Consider the following 17,332-nt stretch of genomic DNA (forward strand, 5'->3'; position numbering starts at 1 on the left):
AGCTTGAGGACTGAAGGGTGGATAGCTAGTGCAAGGGGTCTGGGGCTCCCCCTTCCCCTAGCTGCGCGGCGATATCATGCTCGTTTGTTTTAGGAGAGTTCTATCCAGTTGTTCGGCTTTTGGTAGCAATATTTTCACCTGAATAGGGGTTTGTTTGTTTTGGGATGCTTACCTTTCTGGGTGCCTGATCCGGTCGATGGCAGACATAGAATGCTCCAACCACACAGGGGTTTCTGTAGGCCATTGCTCCCCATGCCTCTCTGAGGGGCCAGGTTCTGGCTCATGGTCCCTGGTAGGCCCATAGAACTCCATACACATGACCGATTCCAAAGTCTGACATTAGTACATCAGCCTAGTAAGTTCCGGGAAGCCGAAGGGGCTCCCCCCAGAAAACACTGTTGTACCTTTTTTATATATGTAATTACTGTACTTAAAGAAAAACAAATAATTTGAAAGATTTTATTTACAGTAAATGAAATATTTTTTTATATATACATTATGTGCATTATTAAGCATCGGATATTATCCACAATGGAAGCATTAACTTAATTTCTTCATGTAGAAAGCACTGTCAAGGCTTCCAATTGTTCGACACAACAGAAAATACAGTATAAAAAAAAAAGTCAGAATTGTATCTATTCTCGAAACAAGTAACTAATGCTATATTAACAAAATGGAACCAGATTAAGATCTCACATTACAAGAGCATAATTGTGACTATCAATGGCACCATTATTCAACCTCTTCATTAACTGATCTACAAAAAGAAATTCTGTAATAAAAGCTACATTTATTAACCTCGTGCAGACTGAATGCCGACACTGTACTAGTTCACTTTTTCACGGCTGAATTTTTAAAATGTACAGTTAAAAGAAATATGTACTTTGTCTCATAGAATTGCAAATAAATTTTTTTTTAACTTGTTTACATAACTAGGCAAAATTTAAAATTACAACAGTTAGTAATTCAATACTAACCTATTAGCATACAAGGAGACAAATGATGGGAACTTCTGTCATTACAGCATAACTAATACATGTGTATGATAGGCTTAATTGGTTGATGCAGGTGCAGCAAATTTTTGGATATATTGTACTGTAATATGATCAGATTTGGATTAAAATTAAGGCAATAAAAGCCTTTTTTATCAAACCCGGACAGTACAATGTAGAGGTCCCCCCCACCCCTCCTATCCCTTACAAAATGTCCACTAAAGGTTAACATGCACCTTTATTGAGCAAGTCTACGTTGGTTATTTTCTGAGAGTTTATATACTGTACTGTACTGACTGGTACATTTATATATTACTAACTTCTCATATTAAAATATAGTTTAGATTAGTTTTAATATGACCAGATATAATTTCTGTAATTTCAATACTCAAAATCTACTGCATATATTTCAGTTAATTGAAATGAGTGTTTTAATTTTAATTATTATTCTATGATGCATTCCTCTTTTTAATAATATTTTGTAATACTGTATTGCAAATACAGCCCATACTGTACAAGCTATACATGTGTCTCCTTGAAAACACACCTGAAACAAACAAAATATTTAACACATTATTTTCTTAGGCAATATTGTACAAGAGAACATGACTCATTTAAAAAATAAATAAATATATAAACAAAGATATGTTGCGTTAAGGTTGTCACGCATAAATGTATGTTTTCTAATGAATATATTTGTATAATCATATTCTGACACAAATTGCCTTTATCAAGTGGAACTATATATATACATAGAATATTTTGCACTTTTATAGAAAATCATGTCAATCATATCACAGGATGATTTTACGACTTTGTGACTACAGGCACTTGTTAACTACAGCACTGTATATGTATTACAAATATATGATACTGTACTGTACATGGAAATACAATGGAACCTCCAAAATTCAGATTATATCTTCCCAAGCTTGATTCAAATTTGGGAAATATCCAGAATTCAGAATATTTTACCCTTTTTATTTATTAACCATCATATTTAAGGAATACAGGTATTTTTTTTTTTTAACAAATGATAGAATATATCTTGATGCATATTTATACACACAAAAAACTGAATTGTTAGAGTTATACTACAATAATGGTTAAGTAAAACATATTAAAAAACTCGATATATTTTTATGAGTTCTGTATTTACTAAAAAAAAAATAAACAGTAACCGAAAAGATAGTGAAAGATATCATCAGGTAGTACAGTAACTACTATAAGGAAATGTTTTTTAATTTCGTGGTGAACGCCCTCCAGAATCTATATTAAATTCGTAACAGAAACAGAAACATTGTGCCTTGTTTGGAGGTTTTTTGGATTTTGAAGGTTGAACTGTATACTGTATGTATATATGTTTAGTACAATGCACATAAACCTACACATACATGCTATACATTTGTAATACATACTACAGCATACATGAATGTAAAGAATTGATTAATAATATTCATTCACCCATTAAACTTCAGCAACTGATTGCTGAAGTATTACCGATTTACTTCATGAACTATATAGTATTGTGTACTTATAATAAATAAACTATTCAAATGAAGTAATGTGGTACTCAATAATGCAAAGGCACCAGTGCCAAGCTTTGAGTTCAAATGTGCCAGTGCCAAGCCTTGAGCCCAAAGGTCCAGTGACAAGCCTTGAGCCCAAAGGTCCAGTGACAAGCCTTGAGCCCAAAGGTACCAGTAGCGAGCCTTGAGCTCAAAAGGTACCAGTAGCAAGCCTTGAGCCCAAAACCCTTAAATCTCATCAAATCAAATAATCTCATAAAACATAACTTTTGGGATAATTTGAATGCACAAGATTTACAATACTGTATGTATATACAGTACTTCAATAGGTGACCCATTTACCACAAATCAATAACAAATGATAATTATTGGCTCCAATTATATTTTTCTAAGTTCACTGATGAATGTTAGGTGGTGTGTGTACCTATCATACTGGAAAAGTACACCACATTCAGATTAGAGTATAAATCTATTCACACAAATAACAGTCTTAGCACTAGAGTAAAATAAATCCTTAATTTTGAAATGGCAACAACTTTACTAATATTAGCTGTACAAACAAAAATATTTACACTTTTCATATGAGGTTAAAGAATTATAATAGATGATATGTACATATAATAGCAAAGATCTGTCAGTGATACAGTATATATATATATATATATATTTTTAAATGAGACCTTTGAATTTAAAAATAAAAAATCCTGTGGAATCCTAGACCAACTTTTTTCAGACAGAAAGCCTTAGTAATAATAAAATTTTTGAAGAAATGCACATTGAACTTAACATTTAGAATGAAGCCCACTCTTAATATATATATATACTGTATATACCAATTCCCACAGACCATTGACATTCATTGTAAATAATTTTCACACTCAAACTTTGGCTTATCTAGCACCAAGATTGGCTGGAATTATGGTCAAGATCGACTGTTGATGCAGATGTCATCCCACTTACAGCAGAAAGAGCCGATACACCACTCAGTCGGTGATTGTCTAATTCAGTTATTATATCACAATCTCTCTTATGTCTTAAATTAACCCCATTAATTTTTCCAAAATCATTGGAACCTGATAAATCACACGCTTGTTTTAAGTCAACTCCAGCCGACATGTTTACGTAAGAGTTATCCACGAGTGGATTGCAATTGGAATCTGTTTCATTGTCTTGTCCCTCATTTTCATAGGAACTAACTTGTAAAGAAGGTCCAGTATAGACCTTATTGTTTGATGGTTTGAGGTAGTGTTGCGGAGACATTACATTAGACATTGTAGGCAGAGGGAAAGTAAAAGTGACACTTGTGGGTGAATCCGGGGTGGGAGAGGAAAGACTTGGACTTAGTGGAGTGGATGGGATGGACACCTGAGCTGTTGTGATAAAGTTTGATGGAGACTGAGGAACATCTGATGAGGTTGGTGGAGGAAACCTTGGCAAGCCAGATGCTGCTGCACTCCCTAATGGAAGATTGACTGGAGGTGATCTTGGAGAAACGGGTGGTGATGATGGTGATGGTTCATTGACCAGTTGTAGGTACTGCTGATGCCTCCTTAAAGGAGCTGTTAGGGGTAGTGTGCTTGCTCCTGAGAATGAATCACACTCTTCAATTTCTGCACCATTCCCTGCATCTTCTTGACTTGCACTTTTCCCTCCAAGGTTTACAGCACTACTGCTTGTTTGGTCTGACCATGAATTACTAGGTGAGCAATCATTCCCACTAACTAATGAGTTTCCTGTTAAAATAAATGCTTTTCAGTTATTGTGTTTAAAAAGGAGAACAGATACCAAAACAAAATAGAGTTGCCATGAATTATGTTTTGCTCAACATATATTAGTGAGAACAGTTTGTAGATAGAGAATTAAGAATAAAAATTCATTATACCCTTACTTGCTATATACTGTATTAGAGTGACCCAAAGATTATGACTTATGTAATGCTGTTACCTGTAACATAATACTGTACTAGCATACAGCTTTCTATCTGTACTAATGAACTTCTCTATTCTGTACAAACTAGCACTGGGTGGAACAAATACAAAATTGGGTGAAACTAATGAAAAATTCCTGTATTACTTTCTGATCATGAACTGAAGTAAAGTTAAAGCTAAAGAACTGGTAACCTAATAGATGATGACAAGTTCCCCACCTGAGTTAGTGTTGTGGTTCTCATCACGATCTTCAGCATAAGCCAGGTTATCAAGGCCACAATCACCTAAAACAGCAAACACACACAAATATGACGGCACACACATTGGCATTCTATTAGTATTTCCTTCCTCATATTTTACTGTGATCTATGTAGACTTATAATGTCTACATAGACTGGCACTACATATTTAACTACAGGACTGCATTTCTGATGTTTTTTTTAGCAAGAGTAAAATATGAGGAGTCAAGTCAGTAGCTACGAGAAAAACAAAATTTGTCAACACAATGCAAAAAAAAAAAATCCATGCAAATCAAGACAATGAAGTTTAAAGATATGTCATGCAAAAGAAAAATTACAATTTTCCTAGCAATCACATTTGATTCCTCCCTGTATATACCAATACTTACACAGGAATTACTTTATATTGGTAATCAAATATATTTTCTAATACAGTATTAGAAATCACTACAGTATATATTTTATAATAACACTAGTTTACATATTAATTTTTTTAGTACACACGAATGTTTCATTATTTTTCACATTATTAGTCAAAGGTTAAATTTTTACAGTTAATAATGTGTTTTTTTATTGCTGTATCTTAGTTATGCTCGAGTCATCTACTGAGGACACAGTGACACCTCATACTCTGACTGCTATTTGCTGCCTGCCACATTGTACAATGCAATATTACAATGCCAATTGTGCTGGCTTGCCATAACAATACAACATTATTGTGAACCTCGGAGATTAAGAGTTAAATACAGTACTCTATTTTCAAGTACACTGATGCATTTTTCACACCATATTTGCAGTTGTATAAAAAAGGTGTACTTCTTGTGTGTTTTAGGCTATAATTGCACAAGTGCTTGAAATTATGACTGCTGATATTCAGGTAAAATGGAACGGGAAAAGAATATCATGACACTACCTTTCTTATCAAGGTTTGATTTACAACATTACTGCGCAACATCATGCTGTGCAACTTCCCAATTTAATCATAAGTTCACTACTAAATTTAAAATACCGTCCCCATGGCGCAGTAGTAAAACACTCGTCCTGTGCTCCGCAAGCAATTTGGCCGGGTTCGTATCTTGGCCAGGGAGGATTGACTAGGCGCCAATCCCTAACTGTATGCCTTTGTTCACCCAGCAGTGAATGGGTACCTGGTTGTTAAATGATTTGATGGATTTCCAGAGACAATTAGGTTTGAGGACCTGCCCGAAACGCTATGCGTGTTGGTGGCTTTACAAGAATGTGATCTCGTGTATATATAAATAAAAAAAATAGCAATGATTTGTTACAGTGTTTCTTGAACGGTAAGTTACACAGGTAAAGTACTGGCTTGTCGGCAACAACGAGGACAAGCTTCAATATTACACTTTGATTTTAAGTACAATTTTAACTTTGTTTTGTGATAAGATTTATTTTTTTCAAATATGAAGAAGCATGGCTTAGGTTATAAATTATAAATATTAAACACTAGTTGCAATGAATATGTACATATGAACACAGCAGGCATTATATAATTTTTATATGATAAGAAATACAAAAACAGGCACAAGAAAGTTAACAACCTGCAGTATCATAAAATGCATTAATCCTTTACTGCTTGATGCACAGAAAATATGTTAATTAGTTCAGCTCAACCAAGATGCTTACTAGTTTTGATACTTAATTTGAGACAAGCAATAAATGCAATAAATATCAAACAAAAATTAGCTTCATTCACAGAGCATGGAAGACAGGTTGTGTCTACTTACCATTTGAACCAATGTAGTGAACATTGTGAACAGCAAGGGCAGGCAAAGCTGATATGGTTTCTTCTAACATCAAAAGGGCTCTTAAACATTCTTTAAACGTTGGTCGATTCTCTGGACTGTAACTCCAACATCGCTCCATCAGTTTATGGCTAAAAAGTGAAGCTTAAGTTAATATATTTTTCAATACTTTATCCTGCATCCTAGACAAAGTAAAAATTCAAAATATCTATAGTATTTTAACTTTTTCTTTCACTTCTGTAAATAAATTACTATGCCGACATTTTTTTTCTTTTTCTAAAGTGCTCTTATTGTTTAAATTAGAGTGAATATTGTGTGCTATGTGACACTGTGTAATGCAGCAATGGCCAAGACAAGCCATAGATCGCTGCATGAACATCCCCTCATGCAACACTCTTTGGCTCATCAAATGCAATTTTAATTTATTGTGTTCTGTTACCACTAAAAGAGTCTGTGAATTGAGTCGTTTTGGTTTATTACGACTAAATACTATACTTTTCCATGTATAACTTATAATTACTTATGTTTTAGACTTTTTATTACATTTCTGTAGCATAATATCTCTCATATATTCTGCACTTCATTTGTGGCTGGGGTACTGTACAATACTGCGTTGCATAACATGTTCAGATGGGTGCTTTATTGAGGATTAACAAAAATTGTAATTTGGTGGTCTCTAGAATACATAGCCATTTTAGCTATGTAAAAGTAACTTCACTGTGTGAATCTGTTCTGCATAAGTTTTTCCAGGTATGCATGCATTTCTTTCATGGACTGAGGGCTAACTGGTACATTAGTATAGTACTTTTACCTTACTTAATTGGGTGACACATAAATCATAGTTACTGAAAGAATAAATTCCCCTAAACATTCCCTTTAAATTCTTTTATGTTTTGACAACTTACAGTTCCTCTGGGCAATTGGGTGGGCGATTAAGGCGGCCACCACTCCTGACATAGTGCAGCACCTCGAGGTTGGTTCGTGCAGGGTACGGCTGCTGACCAAGTGTCAGGATCTCCCATAGTAAGACTCCAAATGCCCAAACATCAGAATGGCTTGTAAACACTCCATCAACCAAGGATTCTGGTGATAGCCACCTCACTGGTAACAGTCCCTCTCCCTACAAGTAAATTTGGCTTTACTAAATACAATGTGATTATGCATATACAGTGGCACCTCGATTAACGAGCGGCTCTATCTACGAGCATTTCGAGTAACGAGCGAGCCACTTGCAGAACATTTGTCTCTACTACCGAGCGTTTCCACTGGTTCTTGGACACCTTTTACGACAATTTTGTTGTTGTTTCGAAAGACGAGTTTTCCACATGACGAGCTCGATGCCGGAACGGATTAAACTCGTTAATCGAGGTTCCACTGTACAAGTACTGTATAACAATATGTAATTATACATATATATGTTTTTTCAGTATCTTATTCAGTCTGTAAATAAGTAGAGTATCTTTTATTTAGTATGTACTGTATATAACAAAATAATTTCTTATTTTGCAAAACAATTTAATAACTCAAAGTTTCTTTTTTTTGTGAATTTCCGAAACTAAATTTTATAATTGCATGATTGCTAATCTCCGGTAAGATGCAAAGAAAATTACAACACTACACTCTACTGTACTTTTAAATAGATAAGACATAAATAAATGCATTTAAATAACAAATGTAAACAAAAATACTGTACCTCCTTCCTATAGTAATCATTTTTGTATATGTCTCGGGCAAGTCCAAAATCACCAATCTTTACAATACGTAATTCAGGATCAGTGGTCGAGACAAGACAATTTCGTGCAGCCAAATCACGGTGAACATAGTGCATTTCCTCCAAATATACACAACCTTTTGCCACATCAAGACACATGGCCACCAAGTCTGATAGTGTCAAGCTGCACTCGGCCTAAGGTGGGGAGAAGTATTTATAAGAACAGCTACAGAAATATTTATATTTATAATATAAACAAATCTAAATGAAAAATGATTCACCATGTATGTTAAAACTGTCCGAACTCAGATGGTTGATTACCACTGACGATTATTGCGACCACATATTTTTCTGAAGCTTAAACTCACCCCTCGACTTGTACGAAGATAGGAGAGAAGATCGCCACCTTCCATAAGCTCAAGGATAAGGAAGAAAGGATCATGATCTGTACACACGGCCAAAAGACGCAAGATATGTTCATGCTGGAAATGACTCATCAATTGAGCTTCCTTTAGGAACTCTGCCTTTTCTCCCTCTGTTGCTCCTTTACGAAGGGTCTGGAGGACAATAACAGCTTTCATTACTAAATGACATCAAAATAATTACATTTCAATAGTTATATTTCAAATAAAAATAATCAACATCTAATGATGCAATATCAAGAAAACTTACAATCATGTTCCAATAGCATAGTCTTAAATTATTTATATTTATCAAATTTTATTACAGTACTGTATATTATTATGGTAATGATACTGTACAATACACAGTAATTTATGTTCATTTGTTAAATGTATAATAACTTCAGTTTCAAAATAATGGTGGGTATTCCATATACTGTACTGTACATTTAAATAAAACAAAATCCTGGATATACTGTACATACCTTAATTGCCACCTTTGTGACCTCAGGTAAGCACGGCAGCCCACAGGCTGTACCTTCAAACACTTCACCAAATGCTCCACAACCAAGAAACTTAGTGAGCGTGATACAGTGTCGAGACACATGGGGAAGATCAACGTCATCTCCTGAAATCATATACAAAATATAATAATTTGCAGTAGTCTGATATTTGCCAATAAATAAAATACTTCTCAAACAATAGCAGATGGATTCAATCAAAATTATTTTTGAAAAGATTAAAAGTATAGACAAAGTCTTATTTATTATATATATTGCAATTATTTGCATGATACCGACAGTTGCTACAACACATTAATACTGAATAATGAACAAAATAATATATTATTTTTAACTAACCAGGAAATGTGTGAAGGTTATAGAGCACATTATTTTCTGTGACAAAGTTGTTATTTGTTGGCAACTGACGAAGTGTTGCAAGTTCTACTTCACGGGATCGAGGATGGTGGTGATGGTGGTGGTGATGTGCAGAATCATTGAGGGAAGCTGCCTTCACCTTCCTCCTCCTCCTTTCAGCACGTTTCATACCTAAAAAACCAACTCTGATTTGACAAAGCTATTTTTTGTTGGCATAAAAAATAAGAAAAATGCAATGCATACCTTTGTTTTCAAGATTGAAATTAACTGCACTGTTTATAACGGGGGCGTTGCTGTATGTTACCACCATTTATAACCAGCTCACACAAAATGTGCAGCAAAATGTAGTGCTGCACATTGCAAATAGAAATGAAAATGCAAGTTATGAAATGAGCACTAAAATATAACATTCACGAAGAGAGAGAGAAACCATTAAGTAACAGTGGTCAACGTTTTGATGCCAGCCAAAAAATCAACGTATTGTGTGTGTGTGTACTGGAAGGCAAATAGAAACCTAGGATATTTTTGCAGATCTTTCAAAATGTTAAGTGGAGAATGTAGTCCTAACTCTATACAGTACAATTCACTGGTTTGCCCCATTCTCAAGCATTGAAACCAAAAATGAAACTTAATTTTTTACTGCTGCTTCAGCTGACATTAATATTAAAGCTGTTCCACTTCTTCTGAACATGAATGACCACATCAGTCTGCCAGTCTCACTGTGCTAACTTGTGTACAAATTACAATGTCTCACAAGCATACCTACTTTATCAATCCAATATTTGCTATATACATAAATAATCTATGCAAGTATCATTTCTCTAACTTTAAGCCATGGTATATATTTTTACACATGTCTATTTGTTTTCAAAGATATGCACTGTTTATCCCAATTTTATCAGTAATAATTTGTAAAAAAAAAAAAAAGTTATGATTAAATTTATTTAAATTCAAAATGAAAAACATTTACCTGTGCTTTCTAATACAGTACAGTATGTTTATTTCTGGTTTGTAATTGTCAGGGACAGGAAGCCCATTAGAGCTATCCTGGTCCCCTACTGACTACCTCCAAGATGCAATCCATAACCAATGGCTAATTCATGGTACACTACCCATTTACTACTAGGTAAACTGACGCATCAGGTGAAAGAAAATGTGACAATGTATTGGTTCTGTGAAGAAACCGTATTGGGACCTACTGACTGAGTCCACATTAAAAGGAAGTACAGTACAATAGATGGCAGCCTACAATCAAGTTATTGTATATGAATGTTTTAATATGTAATTCAATAATATACACATTTTTCAGCTAAATTTATTATATTTACCATATATCAGACACGTAAAAAGAACTCCGAAGAAAATAAGCGATGTGGGAATAGTCGACGCCAAAATTGTAGGAAGTCCTGTCTGCGTCAACATTGTTGGTCCCACTACAGTATCAATCACATTCTTCTCTCCCCATGGACCTGCTCCAAGTTTGTTGATAGCACGGGCTCGAAAGATGTAACTCGATTGAGCTTCTAGTCCTGTGATCAGCCAGTAGTTATCTGTTGAAAATATTTAAAAAATCATTATATAATTATAATCCTGTGTATCTAAAATCAAGCTATAACTTGCCTGAAATGTTAAGCAACAATTTATGAAGACTACAAATTCTAGATGAATACACCAACCCATCCTCTTGTTTAGATAGTACTTTTTGTAGATATGTGCACCATAGTACAAACATTGACATACTGTACTATGCAATTAGATAGTAGAACTTTGTACTATTCACTTTATAGTCTAAAAAAAAATGATGCTAAAATAAACTTAATATTCCAAGGCCTAGTATAACACACATATGTACTATATAATATATGTGTATTAACATGTATTAGGCCTAGGAAGGTTAGGTTAGTTTAGTTTGTCTTTGCAACATAAGTAGAAAATAATTTTCCGGTTTGTCCAAATCCAATAGTACAGATTTCTACTTTCTAATTGTGTTGTATGTCGATATATGTACTATGGTCCTCATCCTTCCTATAAGTACTACCAAAACAGGAGGATGGGCTGAATACACTATGTATTAAAATTATCACAAGTATTACTGTATTCTTTATCAATAGAAGTTGATAGATTGGTTAGTGCCCTTGGATCACCTTAGCCTCCTGCAATGTCATCTGCCCTCAACCTACATCGTGTGCCAGATGCTGTGGTGGTATGGTAGTTGACTTCAGCACCACCAGCATTTATGCACTTATTCTTTTTCACTGTAATTTCTTGCACAGTTTATTCTTTTATTAATTTTTGTATTATTTCACCTTTGTGAAATTGTTCACAATTATATTGTTCATCTTTGAAGGGTGTGATCGCCAAGTGTTCTCAGGTGCTATTTTTGTTCATTAATATTTCAGTAAATTGTTTTAATTATTTATTTGATGATTTTCACTTGTTTTTAAATGCGACTTTCACACTGCAAGGGCCAATAGCAGTATTTTTGTTTATTTGTGTGATGGAGAGCCAAACCACCTTGGTTCAGAACAGCTGCGATACCCGTCACACATGCAAATCCAAAACAATCCAAATCAGGTCTGGATTGATATGATGCACAGTTTTGAGAAATAAGAGTACAGTATATAAAAACATGTTAGGAACAAGTCTTTCTAAAGTAGCATGAATAAACTTTACCTGATCCATTGTACACAGTAGCATATGTAATATTATCATCAAGATCATCTGCATTGTAGAGTGCAGCCTGCAGGGTGTATGCAATGACTGGTGCACCATTTGGTTTAGCCTCACTCCACCACAGCCTCAGGCTGCTGCCCACCGACATACCGCCAACCTGCTGACGCATTACTTGTCCAGGTTTTCCTGGAATCTCACCTATAGGGCAAATATAGCATGATTATTATTTTTGCATATTCCTTCTACATTTGCCTCAATTTTAATTACAAAATCTCATTCATTTAAAACATTCACCAGGTAGCATGCTAGCCATTCATTAGTTTGAAATGTTGTGCAATTTGTGGCTTTTTACAAATAAAAGAGGAATATTTACAATAATTAACATATGTATATATTTTTTATTAATTAAAATAAATATTATTATTACTTATTAAATTTATAGTATAAATATTGATTTACATAATGTATAAATATACTATAAATAAATATAGTACTGTCTAAATATTTATTTACATAATGTATTCATGAAATTTAACCAAGAAAATTGCAATGATAAGAAGACTTACCCAGAGTGGAAAAATTAAAGAGGGGTTGTTTTGGCCATGAGTAGCTGTGTAAGGTGTTGTTGTAGACGACCTCAAGCCTCAGTATGTAAGAGGTGGCTGGCACCAGTTTAGTGATGTTGATCAAATATGTTTGTCCAGCAGTAGTTTGCTCCACTCCGAGTTCTTTCCAGCGAGTATCTCCTAAGGCTATATACTGAAACTAAAACACACATGATAATCAGAAGTCTTATCCTTAATTAAACAAATTCTAAATATGAAACTATAGATTTATACAGAATAACTTGTATAACTTCAGTAATTAAATTGAAGACAATAGTCACTAACTCTCATATATATATATATATATATATATATATATATATATATATATTAGTATATTTTGGTAGCAGTCTTTCCTGTAGACATATATTATTAAATATGACCGAAAAAGTAAGATTAATAATTCTAACATGAATTTTCTCAATCTTTCGTACATTACGCTTCACTGTTGGAGGTAAATCAAAAATCACTTCTCCAAAATTCATTTTTATTTCTAGTCTGACGCGACACGGGCGCGTTTCGTAAAACTTATTACATTTTCAAAGACTTCACAGATACACAACTGATTAGAACGTATCTCTGATTTTATATCTACATTTGAGTGAGGTGGGAAGGGTGATGTGGCATTAACACAAGACAGAACAGGAGGGGATATTAATAGGGTATTAAAAGTATCAACACAAGACAGAACAGAAACAATGGGTATTGAATAGAAGTGTTTGTGGAAAGCCTATTGGTCCATATTTCTTGATGCTTCTATATTGGAGCGGAGTCTTGAGGTGGGTAGAATATAGTTGTGCAATAATTGGCTGTTGATTGCTGGTGTTGACTTCTTGATGTGTAGTGCCTCGCAAACGTCAAGCCGCCTGCTATCGCTGTATCTATCGATGATTTTAAATCATCGATAGATACAGCGATAGCAGGCGGCTTGACGTTTGCGAGGCACTACACATCAAGAAGTCAACACCAGCAATCAACAGCCAATTATTGCACAACTATATTCTACCCACCTCAAGACTCCGCTCCAATATAGAAGCATCAAGAAATATGGACCAATAGGCTTTCCACAAACACTTCTATTCAATACCCATTGTTTCTGTTCTGTCTTGTGTTGATACATTTAATACCCTATTAATATCCCCTCCTGTTCTGTCTTGTGTTAATGCCACATCACCCTTCCCACCTCACTCAAATGTAGATATAAAATCAGAGATACGTTCTAATCAGTTGTGTATTTGTGAAGTCTTTGAAAATGTAATAAGTTTTACGAAATGCGCCCGTGTCGCGTCAGACTAGAAATAAAAATGAATTTTGGAGAAGTGATTTTTGATTTACCTCCAACAGTGAAGCGTAATGTACGAAAGATTGAGAAAATTCGTGTTAGAATTATTAATCTTACTTTTTCGGTCATATTTAATAATATATATATATATATATATATATATATATATATATATATATATATATATATATATATATATATATATATATATATTATATATTATATATTATATATATCTATATATCTATATAAATATATAAATATATAAATATATAAATAAATAAATAAATAAATAAATAAATAATGTCCCCACAGCCTGGTCCTCATCCAGGCCTCCTTTTTGTTACACCCCCTCCCTCCCAGGAAGCAGCCCGTAGCAGCTGTCTTAACTCCCAGGTACATATTTACTGCTAGGTAACAGGGGCATTAGGTCGAAAGAAACATTTTGCCCATTTCTGTGCCTGCACCGGGATCGAACCCGGAACCTTGAGATGATTTGATTTAACCTCAAGACTACGAATCCGAAGCGCTGTCCACCCAGCTGTCGGGCGCCCCAAGTACACTTCAGAGGATGTGCAGTGACTTAATATCTAACATATTCAAAGATTTAAGTAAGAGGGCCTAGTGCTGTCTGGGGTTTGAGTTTGTTACTGCTATAATTGCTGACTTGTGTTGAGTAGTTCGAGGTCATAGATAATTTTGGGTAGCAGAACCCCAGGCACAGATACAATATGTGAAATAAGGATAGAGAAGAGTAATAAAGCATTCACGGCAGGGTGAGATACGTAATATTTAATTTTTGAAAGAATGTCAACTGTTTTAGATTTTTTTTTATTTATGTATTGTATGTGGCACTGGAAATTCATCTATTTATCAATGAGAATTGAGTGAATAATTATAATTTAATTATAATTTCAGCATACTTAAGAATAACTACAATGCTTTCTGCAATACTTACATTATGACGGAACACGGAATTGTCAGATGGTGCCTTCCAACTAATGGAAAGCGTATGTGCAGTTGAATTTTCCAATTTAATGTGGGGTAGCTCAGGAAAAGTAATCACAGCTGCTTGAGGACTATTGTCATGCAAAAGTCTATCTTTAGAATAGACCCTTACCCAGACCTAATACAAAAAATGAGTTTAGCAATTAATAATAGTTTTTCTAAATATTAAACACAAAGGTACAAAAATGTTAATAAAATGCACCAGGACAAAATAAAGAATAATCCTAAGCCTATATTTTTTGTGTATAGTATTGTGTACATTTTACAATTAATATTTTATAACAAGCCAACTTGTTATACAGCATATAACCTAAATCAAATACAGCCTATACAGTACTCATTATTAATTATTATTAAAACCACTTCAGAACTTACAAGTTTCCTTATTTGATTAAAAAAATCATTCATAACTTTTCATACTACAGTATTTAAAAACTAAACTTATCCATTATCTTCAGTATTGCTAATTATATATAAACAATATCTGTTACTCTGGGTACAGAACTAGCAGACTAACCAGTGAAATGTGTGCCAAATTATCAACATGAACAAATATAAAATTTGCGCAACAGAAACAGTAAAACTCTACCTCATATTTAGTGTTAGGATGAAGTCTACTGATTGTTGTCTTAATTCTCTGTGTGCTGTTGAACTGGGGATGAATCGGGCCGGAGTTGGAGTCTCCCCCTTTCCAGTGAACCTCGTACATTTGTCCTTCAATGGCTTTAAAACTCACTTCAATTTCTTCTGGAGATAATGGCACAGCAGTTACCTCACCCACACTCTCTGGAGCTGCAAATTAAACAACTTTGAAATATAATATGTATATTATTTCCACTACAGTACTTAAGACATGATGCCTACCTTTCTGGGTGCTAACCCTTGTCAATGGCAGACATTGAATGCCCCCAAGTACAGGGGAATTTCCATAGGCCATTGCTCCCTTTGCCTCTCTGAGGGGGGCCAGGTTCTGGCTCATGGTCCCCTGTAGGCTGAACTCCAATTGACTGATGCCCTAGACTAATATAACGTATATCAGTCCGATAGCTTCAGGGAGCCGGAGGGGCTCCCCACAGAAAAACATAAAAAACTTGTAAGTAAATACAGTATTTACTTACATGATGAGAAAGTAATGTCCAGGGGAACATTACTGAGTATCAAACACCTGAGCACTATACACTATTTTATATATTCCTTAGAAACATTGTAAATGAAGTCAGGTAAGAAGAGCTTGAGCTTTAGCCTGAAAAACAAAGGAGTTGAAAAAATATTCACAAACTAGTATCTTAAAAACTAAGATAGTTTTCTAGAAAACTAGTTTAGTAACTTTTGCATAGTAGCGGATAGATGGAACAATGGGGACATAATAAGCACATGTGTACATGCATATAAAATAAACGAGAATTCCAAGAGGGAGGAGTTTTTAGAGCTAGAAATAAGCAGAACCTGAGGACATATGGTTAAGAGTTATAGAAGAATGGTTAAGAAATGATAACTTACTTCACTTAGATAGTTGAAAAATTGAAGAACTATTTTGTATACCAAAACCACTAGAAATTTTAAAACTAATTATGACAGAATGTACCAGGATGATTTAATTTTGTAGTATATAATATCAAAGGTAAATTCCATTTAATTATGTATAAAATGTACCTTTGGCTTTTGTTTTGTATATGGCCACTGGACCAGCTACTGACTTGATTCCCAGTCTCTTGTTGTAGACAGTTTCTACAGCACTCCGAAACACATACCGAGTGTATGGCTGAAGTCCATTTACTGTTATAACGTTCTCCATTCTCCTCTGAAATATCAATGATCCAACTAAAATTACACTGATAAGTATACTTGTATATAATACAGAGATAGTGATAACTCTAGGAGAACATGTCATGTAAGAACAACAGGAACAGGAAAATATTCCTGTTCACCTAGCAATAAACAGATACACAGGAGTTAAGGTCACTTTTGTGGGTTGCATCCTTGGGAATATTAGATGTTAGATGGGAAACTCGATAAGCCTAATAAGATTCTCGGGCAAAGCAGAAATGGTTGAACAAGTTTTCCTTTCATCTAATGTCTCTTCACCTAGTAGAAAACTGGTGCCCAGAGTTGGGCAACTGTTGCAGGATTGCATCCTGTGGAAGACAAGTAATTCAACCTGAAGAGAAACCTCAATAAAAGCCTAACGTATACATATACATAGGCTTCCTGTCCCAGTAACATATATTAGTTAAAAACAAGATAGGAATACATAACTGCAGAACAATTGTAGGTTTATAGTAAACGTTAGGTTAATACTTAAAATTAGTGAGTATATGTTATT

At 34.3% G+C, this 17,332-nt stretch overlaps 1 protein-coding gene across 3 annotated transcripts in view; it reads right to left on the bottom strand.

Annotated features, from left to right (window-relative positions):
- Positions 1–445: 445 nt before the first annotated feature.
- The window catches only part of sev (receptor protein-tyrosine kinase sevenless), a 114,619-nt gene continuing 97,732 nt past the window's right edge, over positions 446–17,332 (bottom strand). For 2 of the 3 annotated variants that reach the window (XM_045747734.2, XM_045747735.2), the window contains 14 exons: positions 16,663–16,810; positions 15,599–15,801; positions 14,960–15,127; positions 12,681–12,879; positions 12,115–12,312; positions 10,770–10,991; positions 9,424–9,612; positions 9,049–9,191; positions 8,531–8,719; positions 8,145–8,357; positions 7,357–7,571; positions 6,434–6,582; positions 4,668–4,733; positions 446–4,254 (listed from right to left, as the gene is read on the bottom strand). In XM_045747734.2, the coding sequence (XP_045603690.1) occupies positions 3,416–4,254; positions 4,668–4,733; positions 6,434–6,582; positions 7,357–7,571; positions 8,145–8,357; positions 8,531–8,719; positions 9,049–9,191; positions 9,424–9,612; positions 10,770–10,991; positions 12,115–12,312; positions 12,681–12,879; positions 14,960–15,127; positions 15,599–15,801; positions 16,663–16,810 (3,141 nt within the window). In that variant the 3' untranslated portion in view covers positions 446–3,415. The remainder of the gene's footprint in view (positions 4,255–4,667; positions 4,734–6,433; positions 6,583–7,356; positions 7,572–8,144; positions 8,358–8,530; positions 8,720–9,048; positions 9,192–9,423; positions 9,613–10,769; positions 10,992–12,114; positions 12,313–12,680; positions 12,880–14,959; positions 15,128–15,598; positions 15,802–16,662; positions 16,811–17,332) is intronic. The other variant, XM_069330698.1, reaches the window with a different exon arrangement.

Source organism: Procambarus clarkii, chromosome 24 (genome assembly GCF_040958095.1).
Source record: "Procambarus clarkii isolate CNS0578487 chromosome 24, FALCON_Pclarkii_2.0, whole genome shotgun sequence".
Classification (NCBI taxonomy): domain Eukaryota; kingdom Metazoa; phylum Arthropoda; class Malacostraca; order Decapoda; family Cambaridae; genus Procambarus; species Procambarus clarkii.